Source organism: Delphinapterus leucas, chromosome 17 (assembly GCF_059928025.1).
Source record: "Delphinapterus leucas isolate spDelLeu-1000000601 "Yukka" chromosome 17, BTC_Dleu_Yukka2, whole genome shotgun sequence".
In the NCBI taxonomy this organism is placed as follows: domain Eukaryota; kingdom Metazoa; phylum Chordata; class Mammalia; order Artiodactyla; family Monodontidae; genus Delphinapterus; species Delphinapterus leucas.
In genome coordinates this window covers 18312651-18325734 of record NC_143145.1, presented here as the reverse complement: position 1 = coordinate 18325734, position 13084 = coordinate 18312651, and the positions used below count along the sequence as shown (strand labels likewise).

At 41.5% G+C, this 13084-nt stretch overlaps 1 protein-coding gene across 4 annotated transcripts in view; it reads right to left on the bottom strand.

The window, feature by feature from the left end:
- Positions 1–13084, bottom strand: part of SNTB1 (syntrophin beta 1) — a 223003-nt gene that overhangs the window by 40161 nt on the left and 169758 nt on the right. For all 4 annotated transcript variants that reach the window (XM_030764072.2, XM_030764073.2, XM_030764074.2 and 1 more), the window contains one exon: positions 500–639. In XM_030764072.2, the coding sequence (XP_030619932.1) occupies positions 500–639 (140 nt within the window). The remainder of the gene's footprint in view (positions 1–499; positions 640–13084) is intronic.

Genomic DNA, 13084 nt, shown 5'->3' with positions numbered 1-13084 from the left:
GCTAAGAAACGGACCGTGGCAGCCCCACTTCCACGGGAAGCATCACACAACTGCAGAAGAACTTGTTATGGGGTCTCCCGCTGGGTGAGCTTTAAAAAGCACAATGGGACATTCCCACATGACATTTTTTGTGCCACCAAGTGAAGTCCCTTTCTTAATTCTACCTGAATGTCAAGACTGTAAACACACTGGTATAGTTCATCTCAGAGGGAATGGGATGGAGACCCAGGAAGGTGACTAGGCTGGGACCATATCACAGATGGCACTGTTTCTTCCTGATGGAGAAGCAGTTTGTTCTCTGGCTTTGTGTTGCCCTGTGTTTGGTCATAAATAATAATCTATCAATAAAAGGCTAAAAACGTGTGGCTATATTCTGGAGGAACTCCCAGCTCTTATTGCAAGAGGAAGCAGTAATATCATAATATGCTGAAATAATTGTAATTGATTAAATAGTTTCAAACAGACCACACATCATACCCGGACACAAAACCATGGCTACCTGGTGGCAAGAAGAGGGTACGTGTGAACTGGGCTGAACCAGGCTTCCTTCCTCCGTGGCATGTTGTCATAAATTAGAAGGTCCTTCTCAGTCAGCACAACCAGGGCTGGCTTCCACTGTTTCTCGCTGTCCCCGGGCACCTGAAACAGAAAGCAGAGACCCATCAAGCAACAGCCTGAGAAAAGAGTAACTGAAAAGAAGTTGGCATCCCCCCAATCAGAAGACTCAACAATACAAGTGCCTTTTGGTTCAGGTTGTAAAAATCAAAATGAGAAGAAACTATTCATGGTTGCATGAGTGTGTGTGTGTGTGTGTGTGTGTGTGTGTGTGTGTGTGTGTGTGTGTGTGTGTGTGTGTGTGTGTGTGTGTGTGTGTGTGTGTGTGTGTGTGTGTGTGTGTGTGTGTGTGTCGCAGGCCTCTGTTGCGGCCTCTCCCGCTGCGGAGCACAGGCTCCGGATGTGCAGGTTCAGCGGCCGTGGCTCATGGGCCCAGCCGCTCCGCGGCATATGGGATCTTCCTGGACCAGGGCACGAACCCGTGTCTCCTGCATCGGCAGGCGGACTCCCAACCACTGTGCCACCAGGGGAGCCCCGGTTGCATGATTCTTGATCCTTGAAAATATGTTTTCTCAAAGGCCCTGGTATATACAGTCAGTGCAGCCAAGAAGTAGCCTAGCAGCCAAACATCTGTCACTGTTTCTCACCTGCCAGTCAGCACTGAAACCTCTATTTCATAGTGGGACGCAAATGCATAGGGGAATAAGCACTCCCATCTGGTTCTCTGGTAGAGTGCATTGTTTTTATTATGAAATGGTAAGGTCTGAAAGCTTTTGAGTAAATATCCAAAGGCTCCAAAAATATACCAGGGGGGAAATGTCTGTCTGCACAGGCATGAGACGTCACAGCTCTTCCCCCAGTCTTTCACTCTTAGATTGTTTCTGTGATTCAGGCACCATCTTAAAATTCTTTCGTTCAATTGAATGTTTATTTCCTTTCATGGAGAATACTTCTTTAACTCAAGGGCTGAGATGACCTGGCAGGGATACAAGAGGATTCAAACATCAGCTGGATGTTTGGACCAGATGACCTTTAAAGTTCCTTTCAATCCTGAGAGTCTGTGTAGTTCAGACCTTATCTCATGAGCCATCCCTCCTCTGCCCAGTGTTGATTTGACCAGACTCCCTAAGTGTTCTTCCACCTATGAAAATGCCCTCCTTCCCACTTGAACTCTGGGCCCTGGGATAAATCTTTCTGATCAGTTTGGAAAAGCTCAGTGCTCTAGCCTTGGTACTCCAAGCACAGATCATGTTCCAGTAGCATCAGCATCACCTGGAAGCTTGCTAGAAATGCAGAATCTCAGGTCCATCCCAGACCTATTGAATCAGAATCTGCATTTTACCAGATCTTCAGGTGATTCTTATTGTCATGAAAGATAACAAACACTGCTGTAGACGAGGTTAAGATTGCCTTCGACACTGGCAGTTAATCCGGTGATGATTCAACTCTCTCATAATGAGCCACCATCTCCAGTTTATTCAGAAATAAAAGAAAGAGTAAACTAAATAAATAAACGGTAAGCTAAACAAATGATAAAGCAATTTCTTCCCTTTCTATGCTTATCATCTTTTCTAAGCACCACAGTGAGATCTGTATTGAGGTGGAAGCAAGTGTGTGTGGCTTTACAAATGACTGATCAAAGAGAAGGTGTGCAGGATGATATGAGGGTTGAGCTTTTGTAGGTTTATGTAGCTTATAGGCTGCCTGACCTGTATAACTTGGAGCAAGTTGTTATTCTCTGTCCTTCTGTTTCCTCACTGATAACATATACAACAGTATATTCTGGAGCTAGAATGCCTGAACATAAATCATAGCTCCACAATTTGCTACAACATCCCCACAAGACCGTGGGATCTTGGGCAAGTCAATTACTCTCTTTGTATCTCAGTTTTTATATCTGTAAAATGGGGAAATAATAGTACCTATATCAGAGGGTTGTTGTGAAGATTGAGTTAAAATGTCTAAAATGCAGATTAAACATCATTTAGAGCCTGTTAGTAGCATGGACCTCATAATGCTGGAGAGGAGATTAAATGAGACAGTGCATGTTATGTGCTGAGCCTGGTACCTGGCAGATGGTGAAACTCAGGGTGGGAAAATTGTGGCAGGCTCACCAACTTTTAAACTTATCAAAAAAAGGTATTCTTTGGAAACAGCAACAATATAACTACCTGCTTTCCCTGGGAAAAACTATAAGGCAAGACATGATTATCTTTGGTGCTGACAATTTCAACTCATTCTCCTCCCAGGAAGAATTCATTACACAATGATCACCTTTACTTTTGAATGCCCACCTTCCAACAATTCCAAATAAACATTTACTTTTTAGAATGAAGAAATCCCCTGTAGAGCTATTTATACTAGAATGTGAATGACTGCCTGGCTTATTTCCCCCTTTATGCATTTTATGCATACAAAAAAATTGAGCTTTAGCTTATTGCTTTTTCCAACAGTATCTTCAAGAGATCAAAATGAATTGTTAGAGAAGGCAATGTACCAGACCCTACAAGGTGAATAAGCTATGGTCTCAAGGCATAAAGTGTTTGGGGGGTTTAGAATAAATTTTTTCCAGCCTCTACATTAAACCTAGTAAATTACTTTTCCAGCTCATTAAATAGGACTGGAGGAGCTACAAACAGTCCTCCCAAAGCGCCTGTCTTACTTACCTAGTCACATCTGATCCATTAACTTTGACTGGAACCAGTCACTTAAATGTGAACACAACTAAGCATCATTCTTCAAAAACAATATTAAGTTTGTAAAATAAATGTCAACAGTAAATACCATCAGTAAAGTGCAGACCTTTCTAATGGTGGAATCATAAACTCACCCACATGTTAAGTGGCATATATAGGTATGAATAATCCCAAAGCCCTAAAACATTTTGTGGCTTATTAAAGACTTCTGTGTTGATAAGTTAATTCTGCTGAGAGAAGACTCAGAGTGGGCAATCCCCACCATCCTTGTGTACAGAATGTTCGTTTTGATACTATGTGGATGCTCAAAGGTAGAAGTCTGCTCATGAGGACCACCGACTTTCCAAGGAGAAAATATTCATGTTGAAGAACAGGTTTTTAAAACTATACTTTGGGCCACGTGAGCTCCACATTGTAAAGCCTTTCAAGGACACTTTTCTTCAGGCTTGAATATTTAGGTTGTAGTTCGGTGACAACTTCTGTTACAAGTCCAAATTTCCTGGCACCCAAAGATTCTCCAGTGTCTATGCAACAGTTCTGGGGATGTGTCTGCATTTTATTGAAACGTGACTCCTGAAACAGATGTGACAACTTTCATCTCCACTCCAGCTTCCCGCCATCAGATGCTGCATTGGTCAGAGACTCAAGAACTGATCATGTTTCTAATAAAGAAGGTGAAGCGAAAAAGCAGGGAAACAGACATTCAGTTTTGAAATTATTCTGATGCGCAACTGAAGTGAGCTAAATCCCATAGGGGGATATCGCACAGTCACCTCTGCAGAGCATGAGAGAAAAGGTTTATGAAAAGACAAGCAGAATCTAAGAGTGGTAAGAAGTCAAGGTTGAAAACTGAGGGAAGTAGATATAAATGTATGAAATCAACACGTTGTATACCTTAAACTTACACAATGTTCTATGTCAATTTTATCTCAATTTAAAAAAGAATTGAGGGAAGCAGTCATTGAATCCTCAATTTGAGGCAGGTCTCAACAGTCATCTAGTCATAAAACAAAATGTGAAACAACTGAAAGAGAGTTTGTATAGGGTTGCAGCCGGGCTGGGGTCCCAGACTTTATGGCTTTATCCTCCAACAACTCACATCTCTGAGCGGGGTTCCTAACAAACATTGAAATACAGTTTGAAAACTGCTGAACTCGTTTCCTCTAAAATACCTGGAATCTGCAGATTACTTTCAAAGAGATGGTTTTACCAAAGCAGAAACTAACATACCATTGTAAAGCAATTATACGCCAATAAAGACGTTAAAAAAAAATTAAAGTTATAAGATAATGAAAAATACAAAAAAAAAAAAAAAACCCAAAACCTTTTCCGTGCCCTTTCTGTAGGTACTTGCAAAGAAAAGAATGATGCTGTTGCCTCTTAGAGTTGTAAAGGTTAAATGAATAAATACACATAAAGAACTTAGAAATGTCTTGCGTACAGTAAACAGGCAAGTCTTAAACATGTTAGCTTTTCTCATGGTGGTCATTTTGCAATGTGTAGGAATATCGAATCACTGTGTTGTGCACCTGGAACTAATACAGTGTTGTAGGTCAATTCTACTTCAAACAAACAAACTCATAGAAAAAGAGATCAGATTTGCGGTTCAGAGGTGGGGATGGGGGAGGGGGAATTGGAGGAAGATGGTCAAAAGGTACAGACTTGCAGTTATAAAATAAATAAGTACTAATGATGTACAATAGGATTAATACAATTAACACTGCTGTGTGCTATATATGAAAGCTGTTAAGAGAGCAAATCTTCTCATCACAAGGAAAATACATATATTTTTTCTTTTATTTTGTATCTTTATGAGATGGTGGATGTTCACTAAACTTATTGTGATAATCAGTCCATGATGTATGGTAAGTCAAATCATTATGCCGCATACCTTAAACTTATACAGTGCTATATGTCAGTTATATCTCAATAAATAAATAAATAAATAAAATTTAAAATAGATAAAAATTAACAAACAATAAGTAAAGAGGTCTATGGAATTAAAAAACAGCTCTTTCTACTAAGAATATCAAATTAAAGATCTGAGTGACCTTGGGCAAGAATTATTTGCCTTTGGAGCTCTAATGTCCTCATCTGTCAAAGGATAGGGTAAGACTAAATTATTGCTAACAGCCTCTCCAAATTCAAAATCAGATCTTTTTTTTTTTTTTAGTTTAAAATTCCCTGCTGTATAGGCTGGGACTGCTTTAGTTTCTAGACTCTTGCTTTATACCTCTTCTGTGTTCAGTGGACTTTGCTCACAGGGCAAAAAACAATGTGTGGGTCTCTTTTTCTCTCCTCATACCAACTCACTCTTCCCAACATACTTATTTTCTTTTTTTAACATCTTTATTGGAGTACAATTGCTTTACAGTGGTGTGTTAGTTTCTGCTGTGTAACCAAGTGATCAGCTATACGTATACATATATCCCTATATCCCCTCCCTCTTGCGGAGATCTCCCTCCCACCCTCCCTATCCCACCCCTCTAGGTGGTCATAAAGCACCGAGCTGATCTCCCTGTGCTATGTGACTGCTTCCCACTAGCTATCTATTTTACGTTTGGTAGTGTATATAAGTCCATGCCACTCTTTCACTTCGTCCCAGCTTACCCTTCCCCCTCCCCGTGTCCTCAAGTCCATTCTCTACGTCTGTGTCTTTATGCCTGTCCTGCCCCTAGGTTCATCAGTACCATTTTTTTTAGATTCCATATATATGTGTTAGCATACGGTATTTGTTTTTCTCTTTCTGACTTACTTCACTCTGTATGACAGACTCTAGGTCCATCCACCTCATTACAAATAACATACTTATTTTCTCCTTCTACTTGAGCACAAGGTGAGGAAGAAGTGTTTGGAGCCAAACAACATCTTCAAAATCTGGCTTTACCAGTTCTTAGCAGAACTGCCATAAGCACCTGTTCACTGATGTGTAAGATGCTAATAATGACCTCCTATGCATATTATATGAGGGTTGAATGAGACAGTGTATATAAAGCTCTTCCCATACGGCAGGTACTGGCAGCTTAACTCTCTCCATTGCGTACCTCGAGTGCACTCTTCTTCCATCCATCCTGCTCAGGAAGGAAGGTGTAGCATAAGCGGAGTGACTAACAGTAGAGCGAAAGCAGTTCATAAAAGAAGAAGGTCAATCACAACCTTTGTTTTGGAGATCATGGTTATCTCGACCACTTTTTAATTTATGTCTTTTCACCTCAGGTTGCAAAGTATTTAGAACAAAGGACAAGATATCAGGGTAAAATAATTAGCAGTTATCGACTTCCAAATGCGTTACAAACATTAGATAATCCCTGCACCAACTCGAGGAGAGGCAGATAAAGATCATCTCCAATTTACCAAAAGAAGAGGAAGGAGTTTAAATGCGGCCAAAGGGAGCACAGGGAAGCGCTAAGCAAGTCCCACTCAACCTGCAACTCTCTTCCAAGTGGTCCTGAACCACGCGGAGACCCAGCATTCAGGAGCCAGGTGGGTCATCCACAGCTTGACACAGAGGAGAATGGAAAGAAAGAGAAAGCAAAGGAGAAAGGGGAAGAAGGCTAGAAAAAGAAGGTTCAGGACGGGGTTCTGGGGGAGCCTCAGCTTCACAGGACTAATTTCTCGCCTCTCACACAATTCCCAAATTGTTTGGCACCTGGATTACACGGTGAATTCAAGGGTGTTAGAGTGGGCAGCAGACTGAGTGATCCCTTTTGTCTGCTAGATGTCAAGACAGTGACGAAAAATGCTGGAGAAAGCAGAGTGAAAACTATGGGATGAAAAATATAGTCTGACTGTGGGGCAATTAAAGAGGACATAATTTTTATACGCCAACTCTCCCAACAACCAACAGCAGCAGTTCTCAAGTTCAAGCTTGCTCTCTTCTGCCAAACTGTGAAACTGGGTCTGGACCCCTATAAGCCATATATAATAAAGCCCCAGATTCTGGGCTTATGGTTGGAATGCTCACCAGAGTCCACATACAAGTTAGTGAGGCGAGACTCTGGCGCTTGGATGATAGATAAATCAGTCACCTCAGGTGTCGGCAGGACGATGTTCCCTCTGGAGACTCCAGGGAAGAACTCTACCCTGCCTCTTCCTAATCATGTGGTAGCTACCAGTACTCCTTGGTGTTTTGTGGCTTCGTACTGCATGTGTCCAATCTCTGCTTCCGTTGTCACATGGACTGCTTTCTGTGTGTCCTCTTATGGCCTTCTTATAAGTACACCCGTCATTGGATTTACAGCCTACTGTATTCCAATATGAACTCAACTAATTACATCTGCAAAGACCCTATTTCCAAACCAGGTCACGTTCTGAATTGGGGGCACAAGGTTAAGACAAGAAATTAATCATAAGAAAATGGTCTGAACCCACTATATTTTCAGTCAGTTTTCCAGTTTTGTCTTTTTTTCCCTTTGAACACTTGCAGACCCAGAGTAGATTTTTTTGAAAGTTATCTTATTTACTGAGTATGCAGAAGGTCAGATGCTAACGGACTCTCACAGAGGCCTTGGTGGCTCTATTGAAAGTAATGCCTTGGTCCCCGGTATTTCATAATGAAGCCAACCTTAGGGCAGATCACACATATCGACGGAGGTAAGTGCACAGCCAGGTTTTTTTGTTTTTGCGGTATGCGGGCCTCTCACTATTGTGGCCTCTCCCGTTGCGGAGCACAGGCTCCGGACGCGCAGGCTCAGCGGCCATGGCTTACAGGCCCAGCTGCTCTGTAGCATGTGGGATCCTCCCGGACCGGGGCACGAACCCACGTCCCCTGCATAGGCAGGCGGACTCTCAACCACTGCACCACCAGGGAAGCCCTATTTTCAGTTTTTTGAGGAACCTCCATACTGTTTTCCACAGCGGCTACACCAATTTACATTCCCACCAACAGTGCAGGAGGGTTTCCTTTTCTCCACACCCTCATGAACACTTGTTATTTGTTGCTTTTTGAAGATAGCCATTCTGACATGTGTGAGGGTTATTAGATTTTGAGGCATTTAAATCTGACAATTAAAAAATCTACATGACAAGGAAGAATTCTCTTTATCAAGGGAGGACACAGCTGAGAGAGTAAACACGTATTAAGAGCCTACTCTATGATGAGCACCGTTATGGGTTGTACTGTGTTGCCCCCTCCCCCAAATTCATATGTCGAAGTCTTAACTCCAATACTACAATATGTGACCATTTTTCGAAATATGGTCATTGCAGATGTAATTAATTAAGATGAGGTTATACCAGAATACAGGGACCCCTAATCTAATCTGATTGGTGTGCTTATACCAGGGGACATTTGGACACAGACACACACACAAGGAGCACATCACATGAACACGCAGGCAGAGATCAGGGTGATGCATCTAGAAGTCACAAAATGCCTAAGGTTGCCAGCAACCCAGCAGAAGCTAGGAGAGAAACAAGGAACAGATTCTCCCTCACAGCCCTCAGAAGGAACCAACCCTGCCAATGCCTGAATCTTGGGTTTCTAGCTTCTGGAACTGTGAGGCAATACATTTCTGTTGTTTAACCCACCCAGTTTGTGGCAGTTTGTTAATGGCAGCTCTAGGGAATAAGACAAGCACTGTGATACGTTTCACTTCTTTCAATCCTTCCAACACGATGAGGCATTTATTATTATCCCCATTTTATAGACAAAACTGTGGTTCAGAGAGGTCACGTACAGCCAAGGCTACATTAGTTCCTGTCTTCAAAGCTGTGATACTTTCATATCACAAAGCTGTCTCCTATAAGAAAAGGGGGATGATGTGGGAAAATGAGGTAAAAGGTAGGAGGGAAGATGGCTGGGAACTCAGCCATGATGCTTCCTGCAGGCTGGAGAGCCGGGATCCTGTTCTGTGCACCCGCGCAGCAGGCTGTTTCCCACGGGTCCTTCCCTTTGCCCCTCTTTCCCACCTCCTGGCACGTAGGGCTTCACTCAGGCCAGACATCAGTCTAATCCAAGCTCCTAACTTCCCTTCTTAATCATCAAAGCTCTTGACTCCCCCAGTCTCACATCTCATTAAAGTATTTCAAGACTGAGGTGTAAATGTCTCATAACCCATAATAGGTTGTTCCACTAAAGGGATATTTCTACTTATAACGAAAATTAGTCTCTTATGTTTACTCTTCATTGAACAATTGAGGGGCTAGTAAATGAAACACAGTTTGTTTTCTAAAGGTGATGAAACATTCCATTACACTATAAATTTAATTTGCATGTTTTTGTTATTTTGGTTAACACATTTCCTCATGGGTGGTGTTCACCCCAGTACAAATGTTTGCAAGTCCTAAGAGGGTGAGGTCCAGTTGAACGTGCTGTGTAGTTTTAAATCATCCACATATCATATGTTTAGGGACATATAACAGATGACTACAGTAGGCTATGAAATAGTGTTTGAATACTTGTAACTACCAAACCTTTCTAGATATTGGAACCACTAGGAAGTTAAGTGGCTTCTGACCCTTCCAGCTCATGGCTTAAAATAACGGTCGATTCAAAACACATGCTTTCAGCAATGTTATGGAGGCTATATGAACTACAGAATCTTCTAGACAAGCAGTCACAAATTCAGAGACTACAGAGGACCAGATACAAGAAAAAAACAAGCTAACCACATCCCAGTTATAAAGTAGCTTCTTTTCAGCTTTAGCCTATCATTGCCAGGAAAGACTGTGGGCTCAGCAATGCCCAGTCTCTGATTTTTCAAAAGAAGCCCTAAATCTGTATTATTATGTGAGTTCTCCCTATTTTTAAAAGTTTGTGTATTAGTTTCCTATTGCTGCTCTAAGAAATTACTGCAAACATAGTGGTATTTATTATCCTACAGTTCTGGAGGTCAGAAGTTCTAAAATCAAGGTGTTGGTGGGTCTGCTTCCTTCCAGAGGCTAGAAGGGAAAATCCATTTCCTTGCCTTCCAAATGCTGCTGCCTACATCCCTAGGCTCATGACCCCACATGGCATTGCTCCTTCTGTTTCTGTCACCACATCCTTTGTCTTGATTCTGACCCTCCTGCCCCCCTTTGTAAGAACCCATGTGATGAAATTGGGGCCGCCTGGATAATCCAGGAAAATCTGACCACCTCAAGAGCTTTAACTCAATTACACTTGCAAAGTTCCTTTTCCCACCTAAGGCAGCATATCCACAGACTCTGAGGGTTAGGCTGTGGACACCTCTGGGAGACCATTACTCTGCCTACCTCAGGTGACAACTAGTTCAAGTTAGAAAAATAACGTATGGAATGAAGTGATATGAAGTTTGGCATTTGTTTTGAAATCTTCTGCCCCCTGTCCCCCAAAAGGAAACCAGTTGGACAGAATACTCACGGTTCCATACTGTATCTAGGTATGCATGGTGCCTACATAATGCCTAGGATATAGGGGGGCGTTCAGTAGATTCTGGCTGAATGCCGAAGGACTGAAGTCATACCTCGGTGTCTCAGGCCCCCGATAAACACTGTAAATAGGACCTAACCATTACTGCCATTGGAGCCCAGAGGCCTGTGATCACTGTACTCTCCCATGGGCATTCTTCACATACCCATGGCTCCAATTCCTTGTTCCCTTCACTAGGTATGAGCTGTCCATACTCAGCTTCTAGAAGTGAATGAAAGGCTGCTTCTAATCTGTGACACTCACAGATAATTAAATTAGACTCCTCTCGGTCTGCTGGGGAAAAGCTATTTCATACTTTCATTAATTCCAAAGGGCTATTTCAATTACAGTCCCTGTCTGGTAAACAAGTTATCTTTGACTTACAGCCTTTACTTCTCTAATGCCCAGGAAATTTGCCCTCTAAAGGGCTGCTAATAGGCAGCAGAAATTTATAAGTTTTTAGAAAGTTATCTTTTGAAAGACAGCTGACATTATCACTAAATCTAAAAGAGCAAGTTATTAAAAAAATAATCTATGCTTCAGCATCCTTTGTTTTGTTTTCACTGTATCTGCGGGCTTCCTTATCTGTTTTCTTACTTTATTTATCCTTTAAAGGAGAAAACCAACAGTTCGTCAAAGGAATAAGTCTCAAGGATGTAACATACAGCATAAGGAAGATAGTCAATAATATTGTAATAACTGTGCATAGTGACTGATGGTTACTAGATTTATCGTGGTGATAATTTCATACTATATGCAAATGGAAATCATTATGTAATAAACCTGAAATTAAGATTATATTGTACATCAACTATATTTCAATTTTAAAAAACACTATCAAAGGCAAAAAAATGTAGGGAGTGTCAGCCTCAAAAACACATCAGCATTTTCTAAAGTCATGGCCTAGTCCAACAGCTTATGTCAGACCCCATTCCACTATTTACTGTATGAAAAGAATATCAACACGCTTGCTTTCAGTTGGAGCTCTCAGAGTTTTATAACTAAACAAACAAAAGCAAAAAAGGATTCATTTTAGAGACAGCTCAAACTTTATGTGTCCAAGGACCAAGCAACAAATTCCAAAGTCCCCTTATCCTACTTTTGTTTAAATGCCTTCATAAAGCCTGCCTCAACTGGGAAGATTCTTTTTTTTTTTTTTCTCTGACCTCCTGAAAGCAAGGAGGCAATCTAGTATTAAGATCATAAATCTTGCTGTCAGACAGTTCTAGTCTGCAAGTCAACTCAGCTATTTACAGTATGATCTTGACCCAGTTTTCTCCATGCTTCAGTTTCCGCATCTGTAAAATGGGGGTAATAAAAGTCCCTCTCCCATATGATTATTTGAAGGATGGAGTCAGATACTGTGTATACATGGTTTGTAGCACAGTGCCTGGAAAATATCAAGTTCTCAAAAATCAGTGTTTCTCAACATTTGTTGTGCAGATCACCTGCTTTTGAATCAGCTGGGCTGCTAGTTACAAATTCAGATGTCTGCCCCTTCTAAGATCCAGTTCTTCAAAAGCACTGGGGGTGGCACCAGGAACCTGCATTTACAGCAAAGGCTCGGGAATTTTTGTGTCCGCTGTTGTTTGAAAACATCAACGTGTCAATTACCATGTGCACAAACATAATGTACAGAGCACTCATTTTCTACCCGTGATTTCCGAAGACCAGTGCCCTTGGATTCTCTGCCTCAGTATCACGAGGGGACTCCTTAAAAGTACAGATTCTAGAATCCCAAATCCACTGAATCGTAATATCTAGGGATTGACACTACACATCTCTATTTTTTGCAACTTTGTCTGGAGATTCTGATGCACAGCTTGCTTTGGGATTCCCTGGCCCACATAACTCATTCTGACACTGGATCATAGCCTTCTTTTTTTAAATTTTATTTTTTTAATATTTATTTATTTGGCTGTGCTGGGTCTTAGTTGTGGCACTCGGGATCTTTTAGTTGTGGCATGCGAGATCTAGTTCCCTGACCAGGGATTGAACCCGGGCCCCTTGCACTGGGAGCGTGGAGTCTTAGCCACTGGACCACCAGGGAAGTCCCTTAGCCTTTTATTTTTTAACCATTTCATCAGTGTCTACAGTAGTATGATAAATGTTGCTGAAATGAGTTGACCTGAGTAAAGGTGTGTTGGCCCAAGGAAACCTCTAATCTATATAAAAGGCTCTGCTCAGGGATTGTCCCTCTTCGTTTCTTCCTAATGTGATATCCATGGACATTTGATTCCTGCACAGTAGTTTTTCCAAACTCTAGTCATTAATGTACCATTTTCATGATTTTTTTTGTATTTACTTAATACGGGAATAAATGCTAGCTGCCCACCCAAAATCTGTTTTCTCCTTCTTTTTATTAAGAGAATTAGAATTACCAAAATTATTAGGAGTGACAATATGTCCAGTTAAAACACTCTACCTCCTAGCTTCAGCTTTCACATTCCTTCATATTCATCCC